Source organism: Cherax quadricarinatus, chromosome 35, assembly GCF_038502225.1.
Source record: "Cherax quadricarinatus isolate ZL_2023a chromosome 35, ASM3850222v1, whole genome shotgun sequence".
Lineage (NCBI taxonomy): Eukaryota > Metazoa > Arthropoda > Malacostraca > Decapoda > Parastacidae > Cherax > Cherax quadricarinatus.
Genome location: NC_091326.1, coordinates 11,297,073 through 11,319,572, shown reverse-complemented (window position 1 = coordinate 11,319,572; position 22,500 = coordinate 11,297,073). Strand labels below are relative to the sequence as shown.

Here is a 22,500-nt window from a genome sequence, read left to right as displayed (position 1 = left end):
TTATGAATAACTAAAGTATTGTAGTACTCTACCAGTTTTAATTTTATAAATTTAAGTACTGTAAGCAGTACTCAAGCAATCTGTGATATCTATTCCTTACAATTCAAACAAAGAACAAATCTAGGAATTTTCATGACAAACTCTAAAGTTTTTTCCACAGGGCCTTGCTATGCCTCCTTAAAGATTCGGTATAGTAGTTACAGGTTGCTCATACCCATCTTTCTACAATAAATCTTCAGATAGTGGCAAGTTCCTGGTTTACTTCCTCTGCCTGCACTTCTGGGAGTTGTTTAAATCACACCTATTTAACCAATTATTATTTCTAAGTAATCTATCAGTATTACATTCTCCTTTTTTTTAATTCTTCCTGCTTTGGGTTATTATGTAGCAATTTTATAATTTTTGCCACAAATTTGCTCAATTGCCATTTCCAGTAATTATATATTATTACATAACTTCTATCTAAGTTGTATTTATCTTTCATTACTTGATGAACCATTATTTTTGTTTTCTTGAAAAAAAATAGGATGCACTTTACTATATATATATTTTTTTAAATTTCTTATGATTTCTCCTTTTTATTTTCTGTTATACCATTCACACATAAAAGTACAGTATTGTTATATTCCCTTTACAGTGCAATAAACAGGCAAAAAGATTAATTTCTTGATCCAAGCCAATACAGGGTGTGGTGTGCATGGTGAGGGAAGCAATAATACTAGGAACCCAAGATACTGCATTGATGTTAACAGAAAGAGCATCCACAAAATGTACATTGTGGGTTTTAAGGATCAACAGAGTTCTCGTGTTTATTGAATGGTGCATCCAAGGCATGTCAGCCGTGCAAGGAATGTGTGGGTGCTAATGCCATGATAGCTAGTGTGAGTGAGAAGGCAGGGTGTGTATGTACGAAGAACTGATGTCCAGAGGCTTGCACTAGGGCACTACTATCAACTGTCACCCAACTCTCCACATTGCCATGAAGGAAGCTGCAAGGTTTACAAAGTATTTGACCTACAAGGTTATTCAGCAGTTTAAACAATTAATGTATGGTGCTACCACATACACTAATACTCAAGCCAAAACTATTCTACAAAATTAAAAACTATATTTACTAACAAGCACACAACAAAAACTAAATACCATCACACACACTATGGTAAAATAACTAGCATCATTAAATCACTAATAACAATGACCCCTAAAATTTCTTGGGGTCTCTATAATTGAACCGGTAACTGCATATATATAAAAAAAAAAAACTTAAGCAAAACGACTGTTGGCAAACAGTTAAAAAATACTTCACAGTCATCATGCTATAAAATATACTGAAAGGGGCAGGAGCACCTGGAAGCAGGTAGCAATGAGCAAGGCACATGTCCCCTATCCTCAATACAGAGAACCATCCCATAGTGAAGATTCTTGTAGAAAGCAGAGGGACAACTGTCCACCCTCTGTCAAACTCTATATAATTTGTTGCTTGTTTATAGAACCCACCACTTCCCAATAATATATACATACCACCTAATGCAACCCCAATAACATACCACCTTATGTGACCTATGAACTCACTGTGAGACAGAGGTTTGCTAAAAGGCATGCAAGAGATAGTACTCACTGCCTTAGCATTTATTTCCAACATGTCTTGGACACCAACAGAATCACAGGTTCACACACTAGACATGGAGACACACTCCCTGAGACATTATGTCTCTCATGCAGTACATACTGTGTAACAGAAGATGGGTATACTCTTAATAATAAAATGCCCACTGGATGAAGTGATATCCCTTTTCTTACATTACTATTATATAGAACCTACAGTAGATATATGATGGCTTCCTATTATCTTCCTTCTTTTGTGACTATGCATCAGTTTCAGTTCTGTTTTGACCTTCATTGCTGTTATTTTTCTATGATCTCTCCACTTTCCTTTTTATCCTCAATATAATAATTTCCTATTTTCCTCTTCCTCCCACATGTGGATACCTGGATGGTGATATATTGTGTAAGTTGGTGGTGGTAGACGTGCAGAAGGTATTAGTAGTGGGTAGCGGCACTTGTAATGGGTTGTGGTAGTTGAAAATACAGTAGAGTGTAGTGGAAATGTTTTGTTTCACACACTCACCAGGTAGACCATACATGGATCAGCCACATGCAATTGATTTCAAGATCTTATCAGAACTCACAGCCCTGCCTGGAAGTAGTATCACTGCCTGTGGTGCAGTAATGGTGCCACAAAAATGAGGGCAGGAGGCACCTACATTTCACTCCAGGACACACCATGTTGGTAACCTCAACTCCAACAAACACAACTCTAAATGCATTTCCAGAGTCGAGGTTCAATTTCTGGTTCAACCTTCAGGAATGATCGGCACTTCTGATTTTGGACCTCATTTGTCATATTATATCTGCTTTTGAATATATATTAGATTTACTTGTGACAAGTTATGAGGGACTTTGTACCCTTGCAGCCTGGCTTTTGACCATGCTTCCTACTGACTGTCAGGCTGTTGCTGTTAATGGCCTACCAATCCGCATGGCCATCATGTGGATCTGGCCCTTGGTGGGGGAAGTGATCCAGATTCCTCTTCAAGACTTCATGTGTTCTGGCAAGATTTCTGATACCTGCTCGTATGACATATTTCTGATATCTGTTGGGAGTGTGTTGAAAAGGCTTGGGGCAACTGATATTGACAGTGTTCCCTCATTGTAACTATGGCACCCTAGCTTTTTGCTAGATTTATTTTAAACTTTCTCATATATCTCTCACTCCAGTATGCTATAATGGTAGTATGTAGATTTGGGAGATGGCCCTCCAATATATCTCTTCTTTGCTCCAGAAAGTACATTCCAAGTACTCTGAGGCATTCCCAATAATTTAACCTTTTCAGTGGCTGTCGCATAGAACTACGTCATTGAAGCCAAAGTCCCTCACACAGTTCTACATCATGAGCTCAGCTCACTCAGATAAGCTGTGTGTGGTGAATTTTGGCCTAGATATGAGAGAATGTGTCTTCACAGTGAGTGTGCACAGTATAAAAAAAAATCCTGCCCCATGTGGTGCATAATGGGAAAACAAAATTCTAACCATGTGTCTGGTTTAAAATAACAATTCTGAGTTCTTTTGTAGGATTGTTTTATTGGCTGTTTTTTGGTATTATCTGATAGAATAGAAGATAGGTACTACTAAGCAAAAGATGATTTTGGTTAGTTTCAGGACAGGAACTAGCTTGAAATTAAGCTCAAATAGAGTAAATATTAGATTTTTGCCAATTTTCCTAAGGACAGGTAAGGCCTTTTAACACCCCTGGTCTGTTTTACAGGTCTGATTCAATTATTGGGATGCTGTAAACCATGATCAATCATTCCCGGTTATATTTTATTATCTGGGAAATAAAGTAAATCTTGTATTTTTGTGTGATTGTGAATTCAAAATGGAAGGCAAGTGTAATACATGAGAAGTCTGGGGACATGATTAATGAACAGAGGAAATGTTGTTTTAGTCTTCACCCTTATTTCGGCTGTGTTCATTATCCTTGTCTTCCCACTTTTTGTATATTTCTGGAAAGCTCCTCAGGAATTTACTTAAATTATCTAGGGTTTTGATTTTCAATACCTGTCTAGCTTTCCAGTTTTTTAGAGCAAATCCAGAAACACCTTTCCCATTTAAGGTCATTGCTCTATTTGGCTTTGTATGTAAGATAAGAAATTTTGTACCACATATTCCACATCAATACTCCTTATGTTTCTTCCTAGAATATCCCCACATGAACCACAGACCTTCCTTCTAGTCCTTCCGACTGTAAGATTCCAGGTTGATCTGGAACCTGGCAGAGATACTTGTCTAATTTCTTAATGAAGACTTCTACATTTGTCCCAGCAGTGTTTCTAATATCTTCTGGTAAGACGCTGAATAGTATGAAACCGTGGATGTTGATACAATGTTCTTTTATTGTGCCCATGGCACCCCTGGTGGTGTACCCTTTCTCTCTGGCTCTCTGGTACTGCCAGTGAGAACACCATTTTCACTTGATTGTTCAACTTCTTGCAACCTTCTTTGTCACTGCTCATGTTCTGGGAGTAAATGCCCCCTATGGCCCAGCACTTATCAGCTAGGTTCTTGAATCATCATCTTTGCTGACTTCCTTTCCTTACGGTTGAAGAAAAGTTACAATACTATGGTGGGAACAACTCACAGAAACTCCACAATTAGGAGAGGATACTTATGATAATGTTTTGGCCTGTCCTGGACTATTGCCAATCACAAGTGAAAAAAGGCAAAGATCAGAAGACAAGTCAGGAGGAGGGAGAGAAAATAAGGAAGCAGTGGTGGTGGTGGTAGAAGTAATGGACATAGTAGTAGTGGTAATGGTAGTGGTGGTAGTAGTAGTAATGAGGAAGTTGCAGGTTTCCTTCTAATTTCTATTTCCACTGCAGTGCATTCAGGAATTTTCTCAACTCGTCTAAGTTCTTCCTTCTGAAGTCTGTTTTCTTGTTCCCTCCACTGTGTATCCCTCCACTTGCTGGTAATGAGTAGTGTAGTGGTAGTGTGGTTGTGTAGTAGTAATAGTAAGTAGTGTTGGTGTAGTAGTGCCATGGTGGTGCTGGTAGTGAGTAATGTTGATGTGGGTGGATTGTGATGGTAGTGAATAGCATTGTGTGGGTGTATTGTGCTGGTAGCGAGTGCTATGTAGTCTACTTACCTGGAGGGTGTTCCAGGGGTCAATGCCTCCCCACAGACCAGTCCATGACCAAGCCTCCTGGTGGATTAGGACCTAATCAACCAGGTTATTACTGCTGGTCATACTCAGTCCAATACATGACCCACAGCCTTGTTTGTCAGGAACAGACTTTAGAAATCTATGCAGTTCCCTCTTGAAGACAGCTAGTAGTCTACTAGTATTCCCCCTCATGTATGATGGGAGGCTGTTGAACAGTCTTGTGACCTGACACTTACTGTGTTTTCTCTCGGCGTACTCATGGTATCCCTGCTCTTCACTGGGGGTATGTTGCACTATCTGCTGCGTTTTCTGCTTTCGTAAGGAGTGATTTCTGTGTCAAGATTTGGGATGTATCCTTCTTGCCTGTATTCCAAGGAGAACAGATCAAAAGACTTCACATGTTCCCAGTAATTAAGGTGCTTGACTGAACTTATATGTGTGGTGAAGATTCTCTCTACATTCTTCAGCACTGCAATTTCAACTGCCTTAAAATGTGTAAAGCAGTATTACAGCCCATGTGTCTTACTCATCAGCACTACAGCCTAGAGAGAACAAATAACTTAAAGGTCATCATAGGCTTGGCATCCCTTGTTTTAAAGGTTCTCATTATCCATCTTGTCAAGTTTTCCCATAATGGAGTAGCTGAAATTTGTCTTCATTGAACATATTGTTTTCTGCAGCTCATTGGAAGATTTGGCCTATATCCACATGGAGAGATTTACAGTGTCCTCAGTGGATGAAACTCATGCAAATTCTAAGATCATCTACAAAGGTAGTAGGTTGGTAGACAGCAACCACCCAGGGAAGTACTACCGTCCTGCCAGATGACTGTGAAACAAAAACCTGTAACTGTTTTGCATGATGGTAGGATTGCTGGTTTCTTTTTCTGTCTCATAAACACGCTAAGATAACAGGGATATCTTGCTACTCCTACTTACACTTTGGTCACACTTCACAGACACGCACATGCATATATATATATACATACATCTAGGTTTTTCTCCTTTTTCTAAATAGCTCTTGTTCTTTTTTTTATTTCTTCTATTGTCCATGGGGAAGTGGAAAAAGAATCTTTCCTCCGTAAGCCATGCGTGTCGTATGAGGCGACTAAAATGCCGGGAGCAATGGGCTAGTAACCCTTTCTCCTGTATACATTTACTAAAAAAGAGAAGAAGAAAAACTTTATAAAACTGGGTTGCTTAAATGTGCGTGGATGTAGTGCGGATGACAAGAAACAGATGATTGCTGATGTTATGAATGAAAAGAAGTTGGATGTCCTGGCCCCAAGCGAAACAAAGCTGAAGGGGGTAGGAGAGTTTCAGTGGGGGGAAATAAATGGGATTAAATCTGGAGTATCTGAGAGAGTTAGAGCAAAGGAAGGGGTAGCAGTAATGTTAAATGATCAGTTATGGAAGGAGAAAAGAGAATATGAATGTGTAAATTCAAGAATTATGTGGATTAAAGTAAAGGTTGGATGCGAGAAGTGGGTTATAATAAGCGTGTATGCACCTGGAGAAGAGAGGAATGCAGAGGAGAGAGAGAGATTTTGGGAGATGTTAAGTGAATGTATAGGAGCCTTTGAACCAAGTGAGAGAGTAATTGTGGTAGGGGACCTGAATGCTAAAGTAGGAGAAACTTTTACAGAGGGTGTGGTAGGTAAGTTTGGGGTGCCAGGTGTAAATGATAATGGGAGCCCTTTGATTGAACTTTGTATAGAAAGGGGTTTAGTTATAGGTAATACATATTTTAAGAAAAAGAGGATAAATAAGTATACACGATATGATGTAGGGCGAAATGACAGTAGTTTGTTGGATTATGTATTGGTAGATAAAAGACTGTTGAGTAGACTTCAGGATGTACATGTTTATAGAGGGGCCACAGATATATCAGATCACTTTCTAGTTGTAGCTACACTGAGAGTAAAAGGTAGATGGGATACAAGGAGAATAGAAGCATCAGGGAAGAGAGAGGTGAAGGTTTATAAACTAAAAGAGGAGGCAGTTAGGGTAAGATATAAACAGCTATTGGAGGATAGATGGGCTAATGAGAGCATAGGCAATGGGGTCGAAGAGGTATGGGGTAGGTTTAAAAATGTAGTGTTAGAGTGTTCAGCAGAAGTTTGTGGTTACAGGAAAGTGGGTGCAGGAGGGAAGAGGAGCGATTGGTGGAATGATGATGTAAAGAGAGTAGTAAGGGAGAAAAAGTTAGCATATGAGAAGTTTTTACAAAGTAGAAGTGATGCAAGGAGGGAAGAGTATATGGAGAAAAAGAGAGAGGTTAAGAGAGTGGTGAAGCAATGTAAAAAGAGAGCAAATGAGAGAGTGGGTGAGATGTTATCAACAAATTTTGTTGAAAATAAGAAAAAGTTTTGGAGTGAGATTAACAAGTTAAGAAAGCCTAGAGAACAAATGGATTTGTCAGTTAAAAATAGGAGAGGAGAGTTATTAAATGGAGAGTTAGAGGTATTGGGAAGATGGAGGGAATATTTTGAGGAATTGTTAAATGTTGATGAAGATAGGGAAGCTGTGATTTCGTGTATAGGGCAAGGAGGAATAACATCTTGTAGGAGTGAGGAAGAGCCAGTTGTGAGTGTGGGGGAAGTTCGTGAGGCAGTAGGTAAAATGAAAGGGGGTAAGGCAGCCGGGATTGATGGGATAAAGATAGAAATGTTAAAAGCAGGTGGGGATATAGTTTTGGAGTGGTTGGTGCAATTATTTAATAAATGTATGGAAGAGGGTAAGGTACCTAGGGATTGGCAGAGAGCATGCATAGTTCCTTTGTATAAAGGCAAAGGGGATAAAAGAGAGTGCAAAAATTATAGGGGGATAAGTCTGTTGAGTGTACCTGGTAAAGTGTATGGTAGAGTTATAATTGAAAGAATTAAGAGTAAGACGGAGAATAGGATAGCAGATGAACAAGGAGGCTTTAGGAAAGGTAGGGGGTGTGTGGACCAGGTGTTTACAGTGAAACATATAAGTGAACAGTATTTAGATAAGGCTAAAGAGGTCTTTGTGGCATTTATGGATTTGGAAAAGGCGTATGACAGGGTGGATAGGGGGGCAATGTGGCAGATGTTGCAAGTGTATGGTGTAGGAGGTAGGTTACTGAAAGCAGTGAAGAGTTTTTACGAGGATAGTGAGGCTCAAGTTAGAGTATGTAGGAAAGAGGGAAATTTTTTCCCAGTAAAAGTAGGCCTTAGACAAGGATGTGTGATGTCACCGTGGTTGTTTAATATATTTATAGATGGGGTTGTAAGAGAAGTAAATGCGAGGGTCTTGGCAAGAGGCGTGGAGTTAAAAGATAAAGAATCACACACAAAGTGGGAGTTGTCACAGCTGCTCTTTGCTGATGACACTGTGCTCTTGGGAGATTCTGAAGAGAAGTTGCAGAGATTGGTGGATGAATTTGGTAGGGTGTGCAAAAGAAGAAAATTAAAGGTGAATACAGGAAAGAGTAAGGTTATGAGGATAACAAAAAGATTAGGTGATGAAAGATTGAATATCAGATTGGAGGGAGAGAGTATGGAGGAGGTGAACGTATTCAGATATTTGGGAGTGGACGTGTCAGCGGATGGGTCTATGAAAGATGAGGTGAATCATAGAATTGATGAGGGAAAAAGAGTGAGTGGTGCACTTAGGAGTCTGTGGAGACAAAGAACTTTGTCCTTGGAGGCAAAGAGGGGAATGTATGAGAGTATAGTTTTACCAACGCTCTTATATGGGTGTGAAGCGTGGGTGATGAATGTTGCAGCGAGGAGAAGGCTGGAGGCAGTGGAGATGTCATGTCTGAGGGCAATGTGTGGTGTGAATATAATGCAGAGAATTCGTAGTTTGGAAGTTAGGAGGAGGTGCGGGATTACCAAAACTGTTGTCCAGAGGGCTGAGGAAGGGTTGTTGAGGTGGTTCGGACATGTAGAGAGAATGGAGCGAAACAGAATGACTTCAAGAGTGTATCAGTCTGTAGTGGAAGGAAGGCGGGGTAGGGGTCGGCCTAGAAAGGGTTGGAGGGAGGGGGTAAGGGAGGTTTTGTGTGCGAGGGGCTTGGACTTCCAGCAGGCATGCGTGAGCGTGTTTGATAGGAGTGAATGGAGACAAATGGTTTTTAATACTTGACGTGCTGTTGGAGTGTGAGCAAAGTAACATTTATGAAGGGATTCAGGGAAACCGGCAGGCCGGACTTGAGTCCTGGAGATGGGAAGTACAGTGCCTGCACTCTGAAGGAGGGGTGTTAATGTTGCAGTTTAAAAACTGTAGTGTAAAGCACCCTTCTGGCAAGACAGTGATGGAGTGAATGATGGTGAAGGTTTTTCTTTTTCGGGCCACCCTGCCTTGGTGGGAATCGGCCAGTGTGATAATAAATAAAAAAAAAAAATAAATCTACAAAGGAAGATGCACAGTGCTATACCTGGAGGTTACCTGGAGGTTATTCCGGGGATCAACGCCCCCGCGGCCCGGTCCATGACCAGGCCTCCCGATGGATCAGGGCCTGATCAACTAGGCTGTTACTGCTGGCCGCACGCAGTCCAACGTACGAGCCACAGCCCGGCTGATCCGGCACTGACTTTAGGTATCTGTCCAGCTCTCTCTTGAAGGCAGCCAGGGGTTTATTGGCAATTCCCCTAATGCTTGATGGGAGGCTGTTGAACAGTTTTGGGCCCTGGACACTTATGGTGTTTTCTCTTAGTGTACCAATGGCGCCCCTACTTTTTATTGGGGGCATTTTGCATCGCCTGCCCAGTCTTTTACTTTCATAGGGAGTGATTTCTGTGTGCAGATTTGGGACCATTCCTTCCAAGATTTTCCAAGTGTAGATTATGATATATCTCTCCCTCCTGCGTTCCAACGAGTACAAGTCAAGTGCTTCCAAGCGTTCCCAGTAGTTAAGGTGCTTGACAGAACTTATACGTGCAGTAAAGGATCTCTGTACACTCTCTAGATCTGCGATTTCACCTGCTTTGAATGGAGATGTTAATGTACTGCAGTATTCCAGCCTAGAGAGAACAAGTGATTTGAAAAGGATCATCATGGGCTTGGCATCTCTCGTTTTGAAAGTTCTCATTATCCATCCTATCATTTTCTTTGCACTTGCGATTGTGGCACTGTTGTGATCCTTGAAAGTGAGATCCTCAGACATTACTACTCCCAGGTCCCTTACATTATTTTTCCGCTCTATTGTATGGCCGGAGTCAGTAGTATACTCTGTTCTAGTTATTATCTCCTCCAGTTTTCCATAACGGAGTAGTTGGAATTTGTCCTCATTGGGAGTAAGTACTATACTTCATGGAACAAAAACTTTTCACTGTGGTAGCCTCTGACTTAGCTCTGTTTACTATTACTCGTTGTGTTCATTTGATTAGAAAGCTGAAAATCCATCTGCTCACTTTCCCAGTTATTCCTCTTGCACACAGTTTGTGCACAATTACACCATGATCACACTTGTTGCAGGCTTTTGCAAAATCTTTATATGCTACATCTGCATTTTGTTCTGCAGTGTGTCCAAGACCATGGTCATAGTGGTCCAATAGATACAAGAGGCAGGAGTGAACTGCTCTTAACTTATGCTGTCCTGGGTTGTACAACTGTTGGGATTCCAAGTGGTTGGTGATCTTGCTTCTTAGAACCCTTTAAAAGCTTTTTATAATGTGAACACTGGTGCTATTGACTAATAACTCTTGGCTATTGCTTTGCTGCCACCTTTGTTGAGTTGGGCTATATTTGTTGATCTGGCAACTGTGGGATGACCTCCATTTCCATAAAATACTTACAGACATGACAGGTGTCCAATCAACCAGGCTGTGATGGATACATGGGTCGGCAGACCACCAGCAGCAACAGCCTGGTTGACCAGGTAAGCACTAAATGAGCCTGGCTTATGGCCGGAGTCCAGTAGTAGAAAAACTCTTGGAACTCATTAAAGTATATCGAAGACGTGTGACAGGGTTTTTCTGCAGTTCTTGATAAACACAGAGTTCCACAATTCTAAGTCTGGGGCAGAGTGCATGGGTAAGCTGTCAATAGCTTTCTTAAAGTCCAGTGGTATTAGGGCTATGTCAGAAATTTTGGAAATATTGACAAGGTTTTGAGTCTTGTTCATAAAAATTTGTTCTGTCTGATTAGCGACTGACTAAACACAGAGTCACACTGAGACTTCAATATTTCACTTATTTATTTGCTGTCATCAGTGCTGGTCCTATCTTGTTTGAACAAGGACCCAATACTGGATGTGGTTGAGTCATGGGCCACAAGGAAGTACCAAGTAATGTTGTGTGTATTTGTCCTGTTAATGGTAAGTAGTGTTGTGTTGTAGTGGTACTGGTAAGTAGTAGTAGTTTGGTGGTAGTGGTGGTGTGTGGTTGTGTCATGGTAGCAGTGGTGAGTAGTGGTGTGTGGTTGTGTCATGATGGCAGTGGTGAGTAGTGGTGTGTGGTTGTGTCATGGTGGCAGTGGTGAGTGGTTGTGTCATGGTGGTAGTGGTGTGTGGTTGTGTCATGGTGGTAGTGGTGAGTAGTGGTGTGTGGTTGTGTCATGGTAGCAGTGGTGAGTAGTGGTGTGTGGTTGTGTCATGATGGCAGTGGTGAGTAGTGTTGTGTGGTTGTCATGGTGGTAGTGGTGTGTGGTTGTGTCATGGTGGTAGTGGTGTGTGGTTGTGTCATGGTGGTAGTGGTGAGTAGTGGTGTGTGGTTGTGTCATGGTGGTAGTGGTGAGTAGTGGTGTATGGATGTGTCATGGTGGCAGTGGTGAGCAGTGTTGTGTGGTTGTGTCATGGTGGTAGTGGTAAGAAGTGTTGTGTGGTTGTGTCATGGTGGCAGAGGTGAGCAGTGTTGTGATAGTAGTGGTGAGTAGTGTTGAGTAGTGTTGTGGTGGTAGAAGGTGAGTAGCATTGTGTGGTGGTGGTGCTAGTGAGTAGTGTTGGTATTGTTGTGTGGTGGTGGTGCTAGTGAGTAGTGTTGGTATTGTTGTGTGGTGGTGGTGCTAGTGAGTAGTGTTGGTATTGTTGTGTGGTGGTGGTGCTAGTAAGTAGTGTTGGTATTGTTGTGTAATGGTAGCAGGGGCTAGTGAGTAGTGTTGGTATGGTTGTGTAGTGGTAGCAGGTGCTAGTGTAGTATTGGTATGGTTGTGTAGTGGTAGCAGGTGCTAGTGAGTAGTGTTGGTATGGTTGTGTAGTGGTAGCGGGTGCTAGTGAGTAGTGTTGGTATGGTTGTGTAGTGGTAGCAGGTGCTAGTGTGTAGTATTGGTATGGTTGTGTAGTGGTAGCGGGTGCTAGTGAGTAGTGTTGGTATGGTTGTGTAGTGGTAGCAGGTGCTAGTGAGTAGTGTTGGTATGGTTGTGTAGTGGTAGCGGGTGCTAGTGAGTAGTGTTGGTATGGTTGTGTAGTGGTAGCAGGTGCTAGTGAGTAGTTGGTATGGTTGTGTAATGGTAGCAGATGCTAGTGAGTAGTGTTGGTATGATTGTGTAGTGGTAGCAGGTGCTAGTGAGAACTTTTGGTATTGTTGTGTAATGGTAGCAGGTGCTAGTAAGTAGTGTTGGTATTGTTGTGTAATGGTAGCAGGTGCTAGTGAGTAGTGTTGGTATGGTTGTGGAATGGTAGCAGGTGCTAGTGAGTAGTGTTGGTATTCTTGTGTAGTGGTAGCAGGTGCTAGTGAGTAGTGTTGGTATGGTTGTGTAATGGTAGCAGGTGCTAGTGAGTAGTGTTGGTATTATTGTGTAATGGTAGCAGGTGCTAGTGAGTAGTGTTGGTGTGGTTGTGTAGTGGTAGCAGGTGCTAGTGAGTAGTGTTGGTATTGTTGTGTAATGGTAGCAGGTGCTAGTGAGTAGTGTTGATATGGTTGTGTAATGGTAGCAGGTGCTAGTGAGTAGTGTTGGTATTCTTGTGTAGTGGTAGCAGGTGCTAGTGAGTAGTGTTGGTATGGTTGTGTAATGGTAGCAGGTGCTAGTGAGTAGTGTTGGTATTATTGTGTAATGGTAGCAGGTGCTAGTGAGTAGTGTTGGTGTGGTTGTGTAGTGGTAGCAGGTGCTAGTGAGTAGTGTTGGTGTGGTTGTGTAGTGGTAGCAGGTGCTAGTGAGTAGTGTTGGTATGGTTGTGTAGTGGTAGCAGGTGCTAGTGAGTAGTGTTGGTATTATTGTGTAGTGGTAGCAGGTGCTAGTGAGTAGTGTTGGTGTGGTTGTGTAGTGGTAGCAGGTGCTAGTGAGTAGTGTTGGTGTGGTTGTGTAGTGGTAGCAGGTGCTAGTGAGTAGTGTTGGTATTATTGTGTAGTGGTAGCAGGTGCTAGTGAGTAGTGTTGGTATGGTTGTGTAGTGGTAGCAGGTGCAAGTGAGTAGTGTTGGTGTGGTTGTGTAGTGGTAGCAGGTGCTAGTGAGTAGTGTTGGTGTGGTTGTGTAGTGGTAGCAGGTGCTAGTGAGTAGTGTTGGTGTGGTTGTGTAGTGGTAGCAGGTGCTAGTGAGTAGTGTTGGTGTGGTTGTGTAGTGGTAGCAGGTGCTAGTGAGTAGTGTTGGTATTATTGTGTAGTGGTAGCAGGTGCTAGTGAGTAGTGTTGGTATTATTGTGTAGTGGTAGCAGGTGCTAGTGAGTAGTGTTGGTGTGGTTGTGTAGTGGTAGCAGGTGCTAGTGAGTAGTGTTGGTGTGGTTGTGTAGTGGTAGCAGGTGCTAGTGAGTAGTGTTGGTGTGGTTGTGTAGTGGTAGCAGGTGCTAGTGAGTAGTGTTGGTATTATTGTGTAGTGGTAGCAGGTGCTAGTGAGTAGTAGTGTTGGTATGGTTGTGTAGTGGTAGCAGGTGCTAGTGAGTAGTGTTGGTGTGGTTGTGTAGTGGTAGCAGGTGCTAGTGAGTAGTGTTGGTGTGGTTGTGTAGTGGTAGCAGGTGCTAGTGAGTAGTGTTGGTGTGGTTGTGTAGTGGTAGCAGGTGCTAGTGAGTAGTGTTGGTGTGGTTGTGTAGTGGTAGCAGGTGCTAGTGAGTAGTGTTGGTATGGTTGTGTAGTGGTAGCAGGTGCTAGTGAGTAGTGTTGGTGTGGTTGTGTAGTGGTAGCAGGTGCTAGTGAGTAGTGTTGGTGTGGTTGTGTAGTGGTAGCAGGTGCTAGTGAGTAGTGTTGGTGTGGTTGTGTAGTGGTAGCAGGTGCTAGTGAGTAGTGTTGGTATTGTTGTGTAGTGGTAACAGGCGACAGTGTGTATATACCTTTGATATGTCTTTGTAGAGTTTCGAGAGTTTCACTACTCTCGGAGCCCGGCCGTGGGCCAGGCTCGTCTGGTGCTTGCTTGGTCAATGGTCAACCAGGCTGTTGCTGCTGCAGGCCCACTACCCCACATATACATCACAGCCTGGTTGATCTGGCACCTTGTAAAGATACTTGTCCACTTTCCTATTGAAGGCTTCTACACTTGTTCCAGCAGTGTTTCTGATATCTTGTTAAGATGTTGGATAGTCTGAGACCCCGGATGTTGATACAGTGTTCCTTTATTGTTCCCACCGCACCCCTGTTCCTCACTGGGTGTATTTTACACTTCCTCCCCTATCTCTCACTCCAGTATGTTATGGCAGTGTGCAGATTTGGGACCAGGCCTTCGAGTACCTTCCAGGTATATATTATCATGTATTTCTCTCTCCTCCGCTCCCATGAGTACAAATTCAAGACTTGAAGGCGTTCCCAGTAATTTAGGTGCTTTACTGGCTCAGTGTGAGCCGTAAACGATCTCTGTATTTGTTCCAGCTCCGATATTTCTCCTGCTTTGAACGGGGCCGTCAGCACTAAGTAATATTCTCAATGAGGGAGCACTAGCGACTTGAAATGTGTCACAATCAGCTTTATTTCCCTTGTTTTGAAAGTTCTCAATACCCACCCCGTCATCTTCCTGGCTGAAATTGAGACACATGTGCAACATCTGGGTATCTTTATTGTAGACGTTTCGCCATCCAGTGGCTTTATCAATACAAATTCCAGTTATGTCCTGGAATTTGTATTGATAAAGCCACTGGATGGCGAAACGTCTACAATAAAGATACCCAGATGTTGCACATGTGTCTCAATTTCATCTTGTCGGTATTGTATACCATTCTTGTACATCTTCCTGGCTGTTGTGATCTTTGTCTTTTGTTCCTTAAAAGAATGGTCAGCTTACATAATTATTTCCAGGTCTTTTACGTGTTCCTTTCGTTCTATTCGGTGGCCCTCTTAAGCTTTGTATCTAGTGTTCCTTTTGAGTTCTTTATTCTTTCCATACCTAAGCAGCTGGAACTTATCACCACTGAACGTCATGTTCTCCACTGCCCACTGGAAAACCATTTATGTCTTCCTGTAATTTTTCAGTGTCCTGTACCGTGTGACAGGTGTTTTTATCCATGTCTGCTATGAGGATGAGAAATAGCAGAGGTGCCAGGACAGTGCCTTGGGGCACTGACCTTTTTTCCTCGTTGCTACTGGATCTTGTTCTGCTTACCACTACTTTTTGTGTTCTGTGTCTTAGGAACCCGAAAATCCATCTGCCTACCTTCCCCGTAATGTCCATGGCCCTCATTTTGTGTGCTATCGCTCCATGATCGCCTTTGCAAAATCTGTGTAAATCACATCTGCGTTTTTGTATGATTGTGTAGTGGTGACAGGTGCTAGTGAGTAGTGATGGTATGGTTGGGTAGTGGTAGCAGGTGCTAGTGAGCAGTGTTGGTATGGTTGTGTAGTGACAGCAAGTATTAGTGAGTAGTGTTGGTATGGTTGTGTAGTGGTAGCAGGTGCTAGTGAGTAGTGTTGGTATGGTTGGGTAGTGGCAGCAAGTACTAGTGAGTAGTGTTGGTATGGTTGTGTAGTGGTAGCAGGTGCTAGTGAGTAGTGTTGGTATTGTTGTGTAGTGGTAGCAGGTGCCAGTGAGTAGTGTTGGTATGGTTGTGTAGTGGTAGCAGGTGCTAGTGAGTAGTGTTGGTATGGTTGTGTAGTGGTAGCAGGTGCTAGTGAGCAGTGTTGGTATGGTTGTGTAGTGGCAGCAAGTACTAGTGAGTAGTGTTGGTATGGTTGTGTAGTGGTAGCAGGTGCTAGTGAGTAGTGTTGGTATTGTTGTGTAGTGGTAGCAGGTGCTAGTGAGTAGTGTTGGTATTGTTGTGTAGTGGTAGCAGGTGCCAGTGAGTAGTGTTGGTATTGTTGTGTAGTGGTAGCAGGTGCTAGTGAGTAGTGTTGGTATTGTTGTGTAGTGGTAGCAGGTGCTAGTGAGTAGTGTTGGTATGGTTGTGTAGTGGTAGCAGGTGCTACCTGGAGGTTACCTGGAGGTTATTCCGGGGATCAACGCCCCCGCGGCCCGGTCCATGACCAGGCCTCCCGATGGATCAGGGCCTGATCAATTAGCAACAGTTAGGTATCTTTATTTCGAAACGTTTCGCCTACACAGTAGGCGAAACAATGCTCTTCTCCAGACTGAGGGACTGACCACCTCAAAACTTTAAGGGTGATGGACTGATTACATCGTCTTCAAGTATCTTCTGCTTCTATCAACTTTTCTGTACTCGACTGAAGAAGCCTACTGTGTAGGCGAAACGTTTCGAAATAAAGATACCTAACTGTTGCATATGTGTCTTACCTAACAATCTGTCCGTATTTTATACCATTTTAATGTTCATTCTGATCAATTAGGTTGTTACTGCTGGCCGCACGCAGTCCAACGTACGAGCCACAGCCCGGCTGATCCGTGAGTAGTGTTTGTATGGCTGTGTGGTGGTAGCAGGTGTGGCTGCTTGTGTTAGCGTAAATGAAGTTGACAAATATCTCGGAACAGAGAATTTGGAAGTGTACAGTAAAGCTACTGGACGCCAGATAAGGTAGGTGAGTCGAGGTGAAGTGAGGTGTGAGGCCACACAGGTGAGTGCAACCAGACGTGAGTGGAGCCACACAGTTGACTGGCGCCATAATGTGTGAAATGTGAAGAGGGGAGACTAGAGCAATTATCCTAAGGCCTGTATCCTGGTGCTGCTGGAACCCTTGCATAAGACTACCCAAGACAGACATACTCCCCTGCCAAGACCCTGCCAGTCAGAAGGGTCCCTAAACAGACCACCCTGGACTTCCCTGCCAAGACCCTGGCAGCCAGGAGGATCCCTAGATAGACCTTCCTGGACAAGTATGTGCAATACGAGCGGTGGGGGGAGGGAGGTCTCTGACATGCTGTGACCTCTGCGTTGTTCCACATTCACCCCCACCGGTGACCCCTTATTTGTGGTCACCTGTTTCATGCTTACTAGAGGAACGAATGGCTTACCTGTAGATTCATGTGCATGGGGCTCCCCCCCGGCCCACCAGGCCCCCCCGGCCCCCCTGGGGGGTGGGGGGAGGCTTGGGACGGGGGGTTTGGACCTGGGGATGGCCTCATGCCCGGCGTCTGTAAGTGATAAGCGCCTGTCATCCCACCGTCATGTTATCTCACTGTAAAGCTCAACTTTAAGGCTGCCTTCACTCCATACTAATTGAGAGAACTGCAATCTAGTCGTAACTCAACTGTATTATCAAATTAGTTATCAGAGTAAATACTAACATGGAGACATTTATTAGCTACAAGTCATAATACAAAAGGCAAAAGTTAACCTTCATCCCTGATGAGGAGACATTTTCTAAAGCTCCTTAATGTATGGTTTAGACTAGTTCTACATGAGTGAGGAAGGTCATGCTTCTGCAGCAGTACCGTAGGAATTGACAGACGCGTTCTAAAGAGCTCACAAGTTTATCTGAAGACAGGGAGGCTAGTGCTGGCCTCAGAACTACAGAAGCGTCTAGCAGAAGTGTGTGTGTATGTGGGGCAATTACTGCTCTCTCGTCACACCCAGCAGCGGCAAGAAGCGCGCGCGGCAGCAGGTGCACCACGAGGTGAAGGTGCAAGACCACAGAAGCAATGGTGAGGAGCTTAGTGGTGCCCGGCCTGCTTGCTGGCCGCTGGTTGGACCTCATGCATGGTGCTGGGTGACAGGCGGTCATCATGCGGCCAAGATAGCCCCTCCTTGTGTCACCACCATAAAACACCCCATCACATAACCACACAACTCTTACCAAATACCACAAATATTTCAAGAAAACACCCAAGGCCTCGAAAGGATGGTAATGTCAAATTTTCGCAAGTATAGTACCATTGAAAAAAAAAGAAAGTGTGCATGGGTCATCCAGAAAGAAATTTACTTCAATATGGCGTAACAGTGATAAAAAGATTGTTGTATAAGTGCTCTCATTTCAACGTCCCAAAGAGTAGAAGTATCCCCGGTGCGGGAAACAAAGTATAATAGCATAATATATTTTGTCTTATAGAACATGCATGGACTCTCACCACAGAAAACGAACACGAGTGCGGAAGGAGAGAAAGAGAAAACGCACGGCTGAGCGGTAGCACAGGGCAAACTGAAGACAACTTTCCTGAGTACTACTGGAAGCTGTCTCGAGCAAATCAAGTTGGAGCATTCTACAGTACTTCTACTGATTCAGGCTGAATATATTTTCCTACCAACTTGTATTTTCTACTTGCATACAAAATATTATTGGAAAATACTATATATGAAGCTATAGATTGGGAAAATTTATTTTATTACTACAGTTCAGCCAAACAATACGTTACAGAATGTCACATAAATCGATACAGTTGTATAATCTATCCTGTTCCATGAATGCTAATTAAACATATTTTACTTACAATAAAAACTATAATATAAAATGCCAAACAACAAAGGAAATGTGTATTATATGCCACGTTCTCACATAATAAAAAGTGTAATATTGTGATGATACTGCGGACATTTAGCTGGACAGTTCACCCACAGTGAGGATGTATCAAGTACTGGGTCATATAATAAGGATTTTCGCTGCTAAAACTGGAATAGCTCACGCCATTGTTTACCTATATTAGTTTTTTTTTTTTTTACAATAGGATAACAAATAAGGTAGATTAAGATTTTAAAAGTATATTCCCTTTGTTGTTTGTCATCCTTATCACCACCACCACCACACACCATGGTGGTGTTAGTTACCATGAAGACCCACATGTGCACTGGTCATTTCGCAACTACTACCATGGCGTTAGTTACCATGAAGACACTCACGTGTGCACTGGTCATCTCGCAACTACCATCATGGTGTTAGTTACCATGAAAACACCCATGTGTGCATTGGTCATCTGGTAATTGCTACCATGGTGTTAGCATGAAGACACCAACTTGTGCACTGGTCATCTGGTAACTACTACCATGGTGTTAGTTACCATGAAGACACCCACATGTGCACTGGTCAATTGGCAACTACCACCATGGTGTTAGTTACCATGACGACACCCACTTGTGCACTGGTCATCTGGCAACTACTACCATGGTGTTAGTTACCATGAAGACACCCACATGTGCACTGGTCATCTGGCAACTACCACCATGGTGTTAGTTACCATGACGACACCCACTTGTGCACTGGTCATCTGGCAACTACTACCATGGTGTTAGTCATCACGAAGACACCCACATGTGTACTGGTCATCTGGCAACTATTACCATGTCCACTTAAAACAGGACAAACATACATGCCGAATAAATCATGTGGTATAATTTAGGAACCATAAATAGGACTAGGACAATATTTACAGCCCGTTCATACCGAACTCAGCTTGAAAGCCAAGCAAAACAGGAACATACTGGTTTACTGAATATACAAATGAACTGATTTATATTAAAAATTAAGGTATGGGTAACAAAAAAAAAGGTAAAAGAAGAACTGGGAAGAACATGTTGATGCTATGATGGCAATATTGGTGTTAGCCCCCAGATGCAGAAGGGAAAAGAAAGAGTACTCGCCATCATCCTCTGGTCTCTTCAACTCGCAGCCGATTAATTACTTGGGTCTAAAATGAAGTCAAGTGTGGTTCGTATGCTCGATTATGATCAAGCCCATCTCACATGTGGCCAGTTTACTTTTGGACAGTTTTTTTTTTCCATCTGGCAGTCAGACCTGTGGTCAGGCTTACCTGGTGCTGACGAGGACTAGGGCCATATATTTAGTTACCTTCTTATCTACCAGGGAACCATCTTGACTGGGACTTGATCCCCACACCAACTAGAAATTACAGTATTGTATAATTACCTAACCATTGGGTCGTGACCGCCATAATACAAATGTATGGTACATCTTGGTGAGAATATAAAAGTGTTTTCTAGCTAGTCTCTACTTTCCATCAGACATTATATTCACAGTGCATCCATTTTTAACGTCTGTGGGCGCAAGTATACAAAGAGTTCACTCGATAAATACATCTTAGTGACTCCAGAGTGTATGATTGTATCCCATTACCCACCCAGGTAATGGTGACCCACCATTACCTGGGTGGGTCACCATCATCAGATAATGATTCTCCGGACTATTTGGTCTATTAGGTTTAGCGGACGGAGAATCACCTATTTTATATGGCTATTTGGTGCCGTTCTATAAATCTATCATGACTCAGTGGCCCACTGCCTCCTCCCCGTCCTGAGATCGTGTACCAACCTCGTCGTGAACCCTTGGATCCTGTTAGTCCATTAACCGAGTTCCAAGATGGCGCTACATATTCTAAGATGGACTTAGCATTTTTTTTTTTTTGTATAATTTCCTAAGTGAATATTTGTTAAGGTTCCAAGAAACGATTCATAAGTTTGCTAGTCTTCGATTTACTGCCAAGATCATTGGTCTTTCCCGCTTTCGGACATTTTAAAGGTTTTGTATGTGGTCTGATCAAGCGAGGGTTCCACGCAGAGGGCGTAACGCATATGTATAAATTCCTGAAGGATTAAAGAATAAAGTGGCAACACCATGGCTGAACACTTCACTATTGATAACAGTTTTGGGAAGAAACATTATATGACGTTTCAGTCTGATCTGAACCTTGGTAAGTTTTCAAATACTGTCCTAAGACTTGCTAGTTCTGAATAAGTGCTTATATTTTTGAAGTTTTCCTTCGGTATCTTTGGTGTGATTTTTAACCCCCAAATAATTTTAACTGATATACCTGGAGAGTATACCTGAAGTGGGTTTCGGGGGTCAACGTCCCCCTCAGCCCGGTTCGTGACTAGGCTGTAGTTTATGGTGTTCCCTCTCTCTTAAGCCATAACCTACCATTTCTTAGAACTGAACTCCAAGTAACCAATTATTGAACCGTATTTCCAGTCCACCCGAGTCTAAATGTTAACGTTCTGGTTAAAGTACAAGTTGACCTTGTGGTTGATATAAATGGTGACCGCTCGTGTACGTAAGTTTCTCCTGTAGGATTGGTGAGCGAAAAGGAGTTACCTTCAGACAGGAGAGTAGAGTTTCAGGGGTTTACCAACTCCCGTGGCTCAGCTCCTGGGCCAAGCCTCCTTGTTGATTGCCTGATCGATCAGGCTGTTGCTGTTAACGGCCCGCTTGGCCACATCTACCACAGCCTCGTTGATCTGATACAACGCAGAGGTAGTGATCCAGTTTCCAGCAACATTTCTGAGATCTATTGAAATCAGGTTGAAGAGCTTAGACCCACGGATGTCGATACGGTGCTCTCGTATTGTGCCCGTGTCTCCCAAGCTTTTCATTAGGTCTATTTTACATTTCCATATCTCTCATTCCATTATGTTGTTATGGTAGCGTGCAGATTTGGGACTAGACCCTCAGTAGCTTCTATATGTATACTGTCACGTATCTCTCTTGTCTGCTCTCCAGAGAAAACATTTCTAGTTCTTGAGGTGTTCCCTGTAGTTCAAATGCTTCGGTGGTTGTAAACGATCTCTGCACTTTTTCCAGCTCTGCTATTTCACCCGCTTTGAAAAGTGCTCTCCACACTGAGGGACAAGATGGAGGAAGGAAAGTTTAAGGGGGTGGAGATGATGGAGAGGGAGAATATGAGGAAGGAGGGTGCAAGAAAAAAGACAGAGGAAGACTTACCGGGAAGAAGCCAGGAGGCATGGGGCCGCCGGGTCCCATCCCGTCACTGGTGGGCATCTGGCCAAGCGGTGAGGGTGCTGGACCAGCATTCTGTAACACACAAACACAACCATGTTAACACTATCCTTATGCAACATTATTATACTAGGACAAACATTCAGTAGTGTCAACATCACTGTACTTGGACAAGCATTCTGTCCGAGATATGATCACAGGGAGCGCGCCTTTGCGCTCCCTGTGATCGTGTCTGCTTGGACCACCTCCTCTTTTCTGCAACATTGCAAGCTCCTGATGTGTTGATTGCAACGTGAAAGGCCTAGAACTATCATTCAACCCCCCGTGGCTGCTCTGATTATATATATATATATATATATATATATATATATATATATATATATATATATATATATATATATATATATATATATATATATATATATATATATATATATATATATATATATATATATATATGTCGTGCCGAATATGTAAAACTGGTCAATTAGCAAGAACTCATTTAAAATTAAGTCCTTTCTAAAATTTTCTCTTATACGTTTAAAGATATATTTTTTTCATTAATGTTAATGTAAAAAATTATAATTTTGCATTAAAAGAATGTTAGAAAACTTACCTAACCTTATTATAACAAGAATAATTTATTTTAGCTTAACCCAACTAAATATATTTTAGATTTGTTTACAATAATTTAATACTAAACAAACACAGTGAAATACATTTTTTTTCGTTAGGTTAAGAATGATTTTGGCGAAATTATTCCATACACAAATTTACGCTTGTCCTATATAGCAAGATCAGCGTTGCTATTTAAGCCAAGATCGCAAGTTCTGCCTGTTCGGCACGACATATATACATATATATATATATATATATATATATATA

At 42.5% G+C, this 22,500-nt stretch overlaps 1 protein-coding gene across 19 annotated transcripts in view; it reads right to left on the bottom strand.

The window, feature by feature from the left end:
- Nucleotides 1–22,500, bottom strand: part of Ssdp (Sequence-specific single-stranded DNA-binding protein) — an 876,306-nt gene that overhangs the window by 434,393 nt on the left and 419,413 nt on the right. For 17 of the 19 annotated variants that reach the window (XR_008407936.1, XR_008407935.1, XM_053785328.1 and 14 more), the window contains 2 exons: nucleotides 21,601–21,690; nucleotides 16,949–17,068 (listed from right to left, as the gene is read on the bottom strand). Coding sequence is in view for 17 of the 19 variants with exons in the window: in XM_053785328.1 (XP_053641303.1) it covers nucleotides 16,949–17,068; nucleotides 21,601–21,690 (210 nt within the window). In the remaining 2 variants the exon portion in view is untranslated. The remainder of the gene's footprint in view (nucleotides 1–16,948; nucleotides 17,069–21,600; nucleotides 21,691–22,500) is intronic. The other 2 variants (XM_053785337.1, XM_053785341.1) reach the window with 1 other exon arrangement.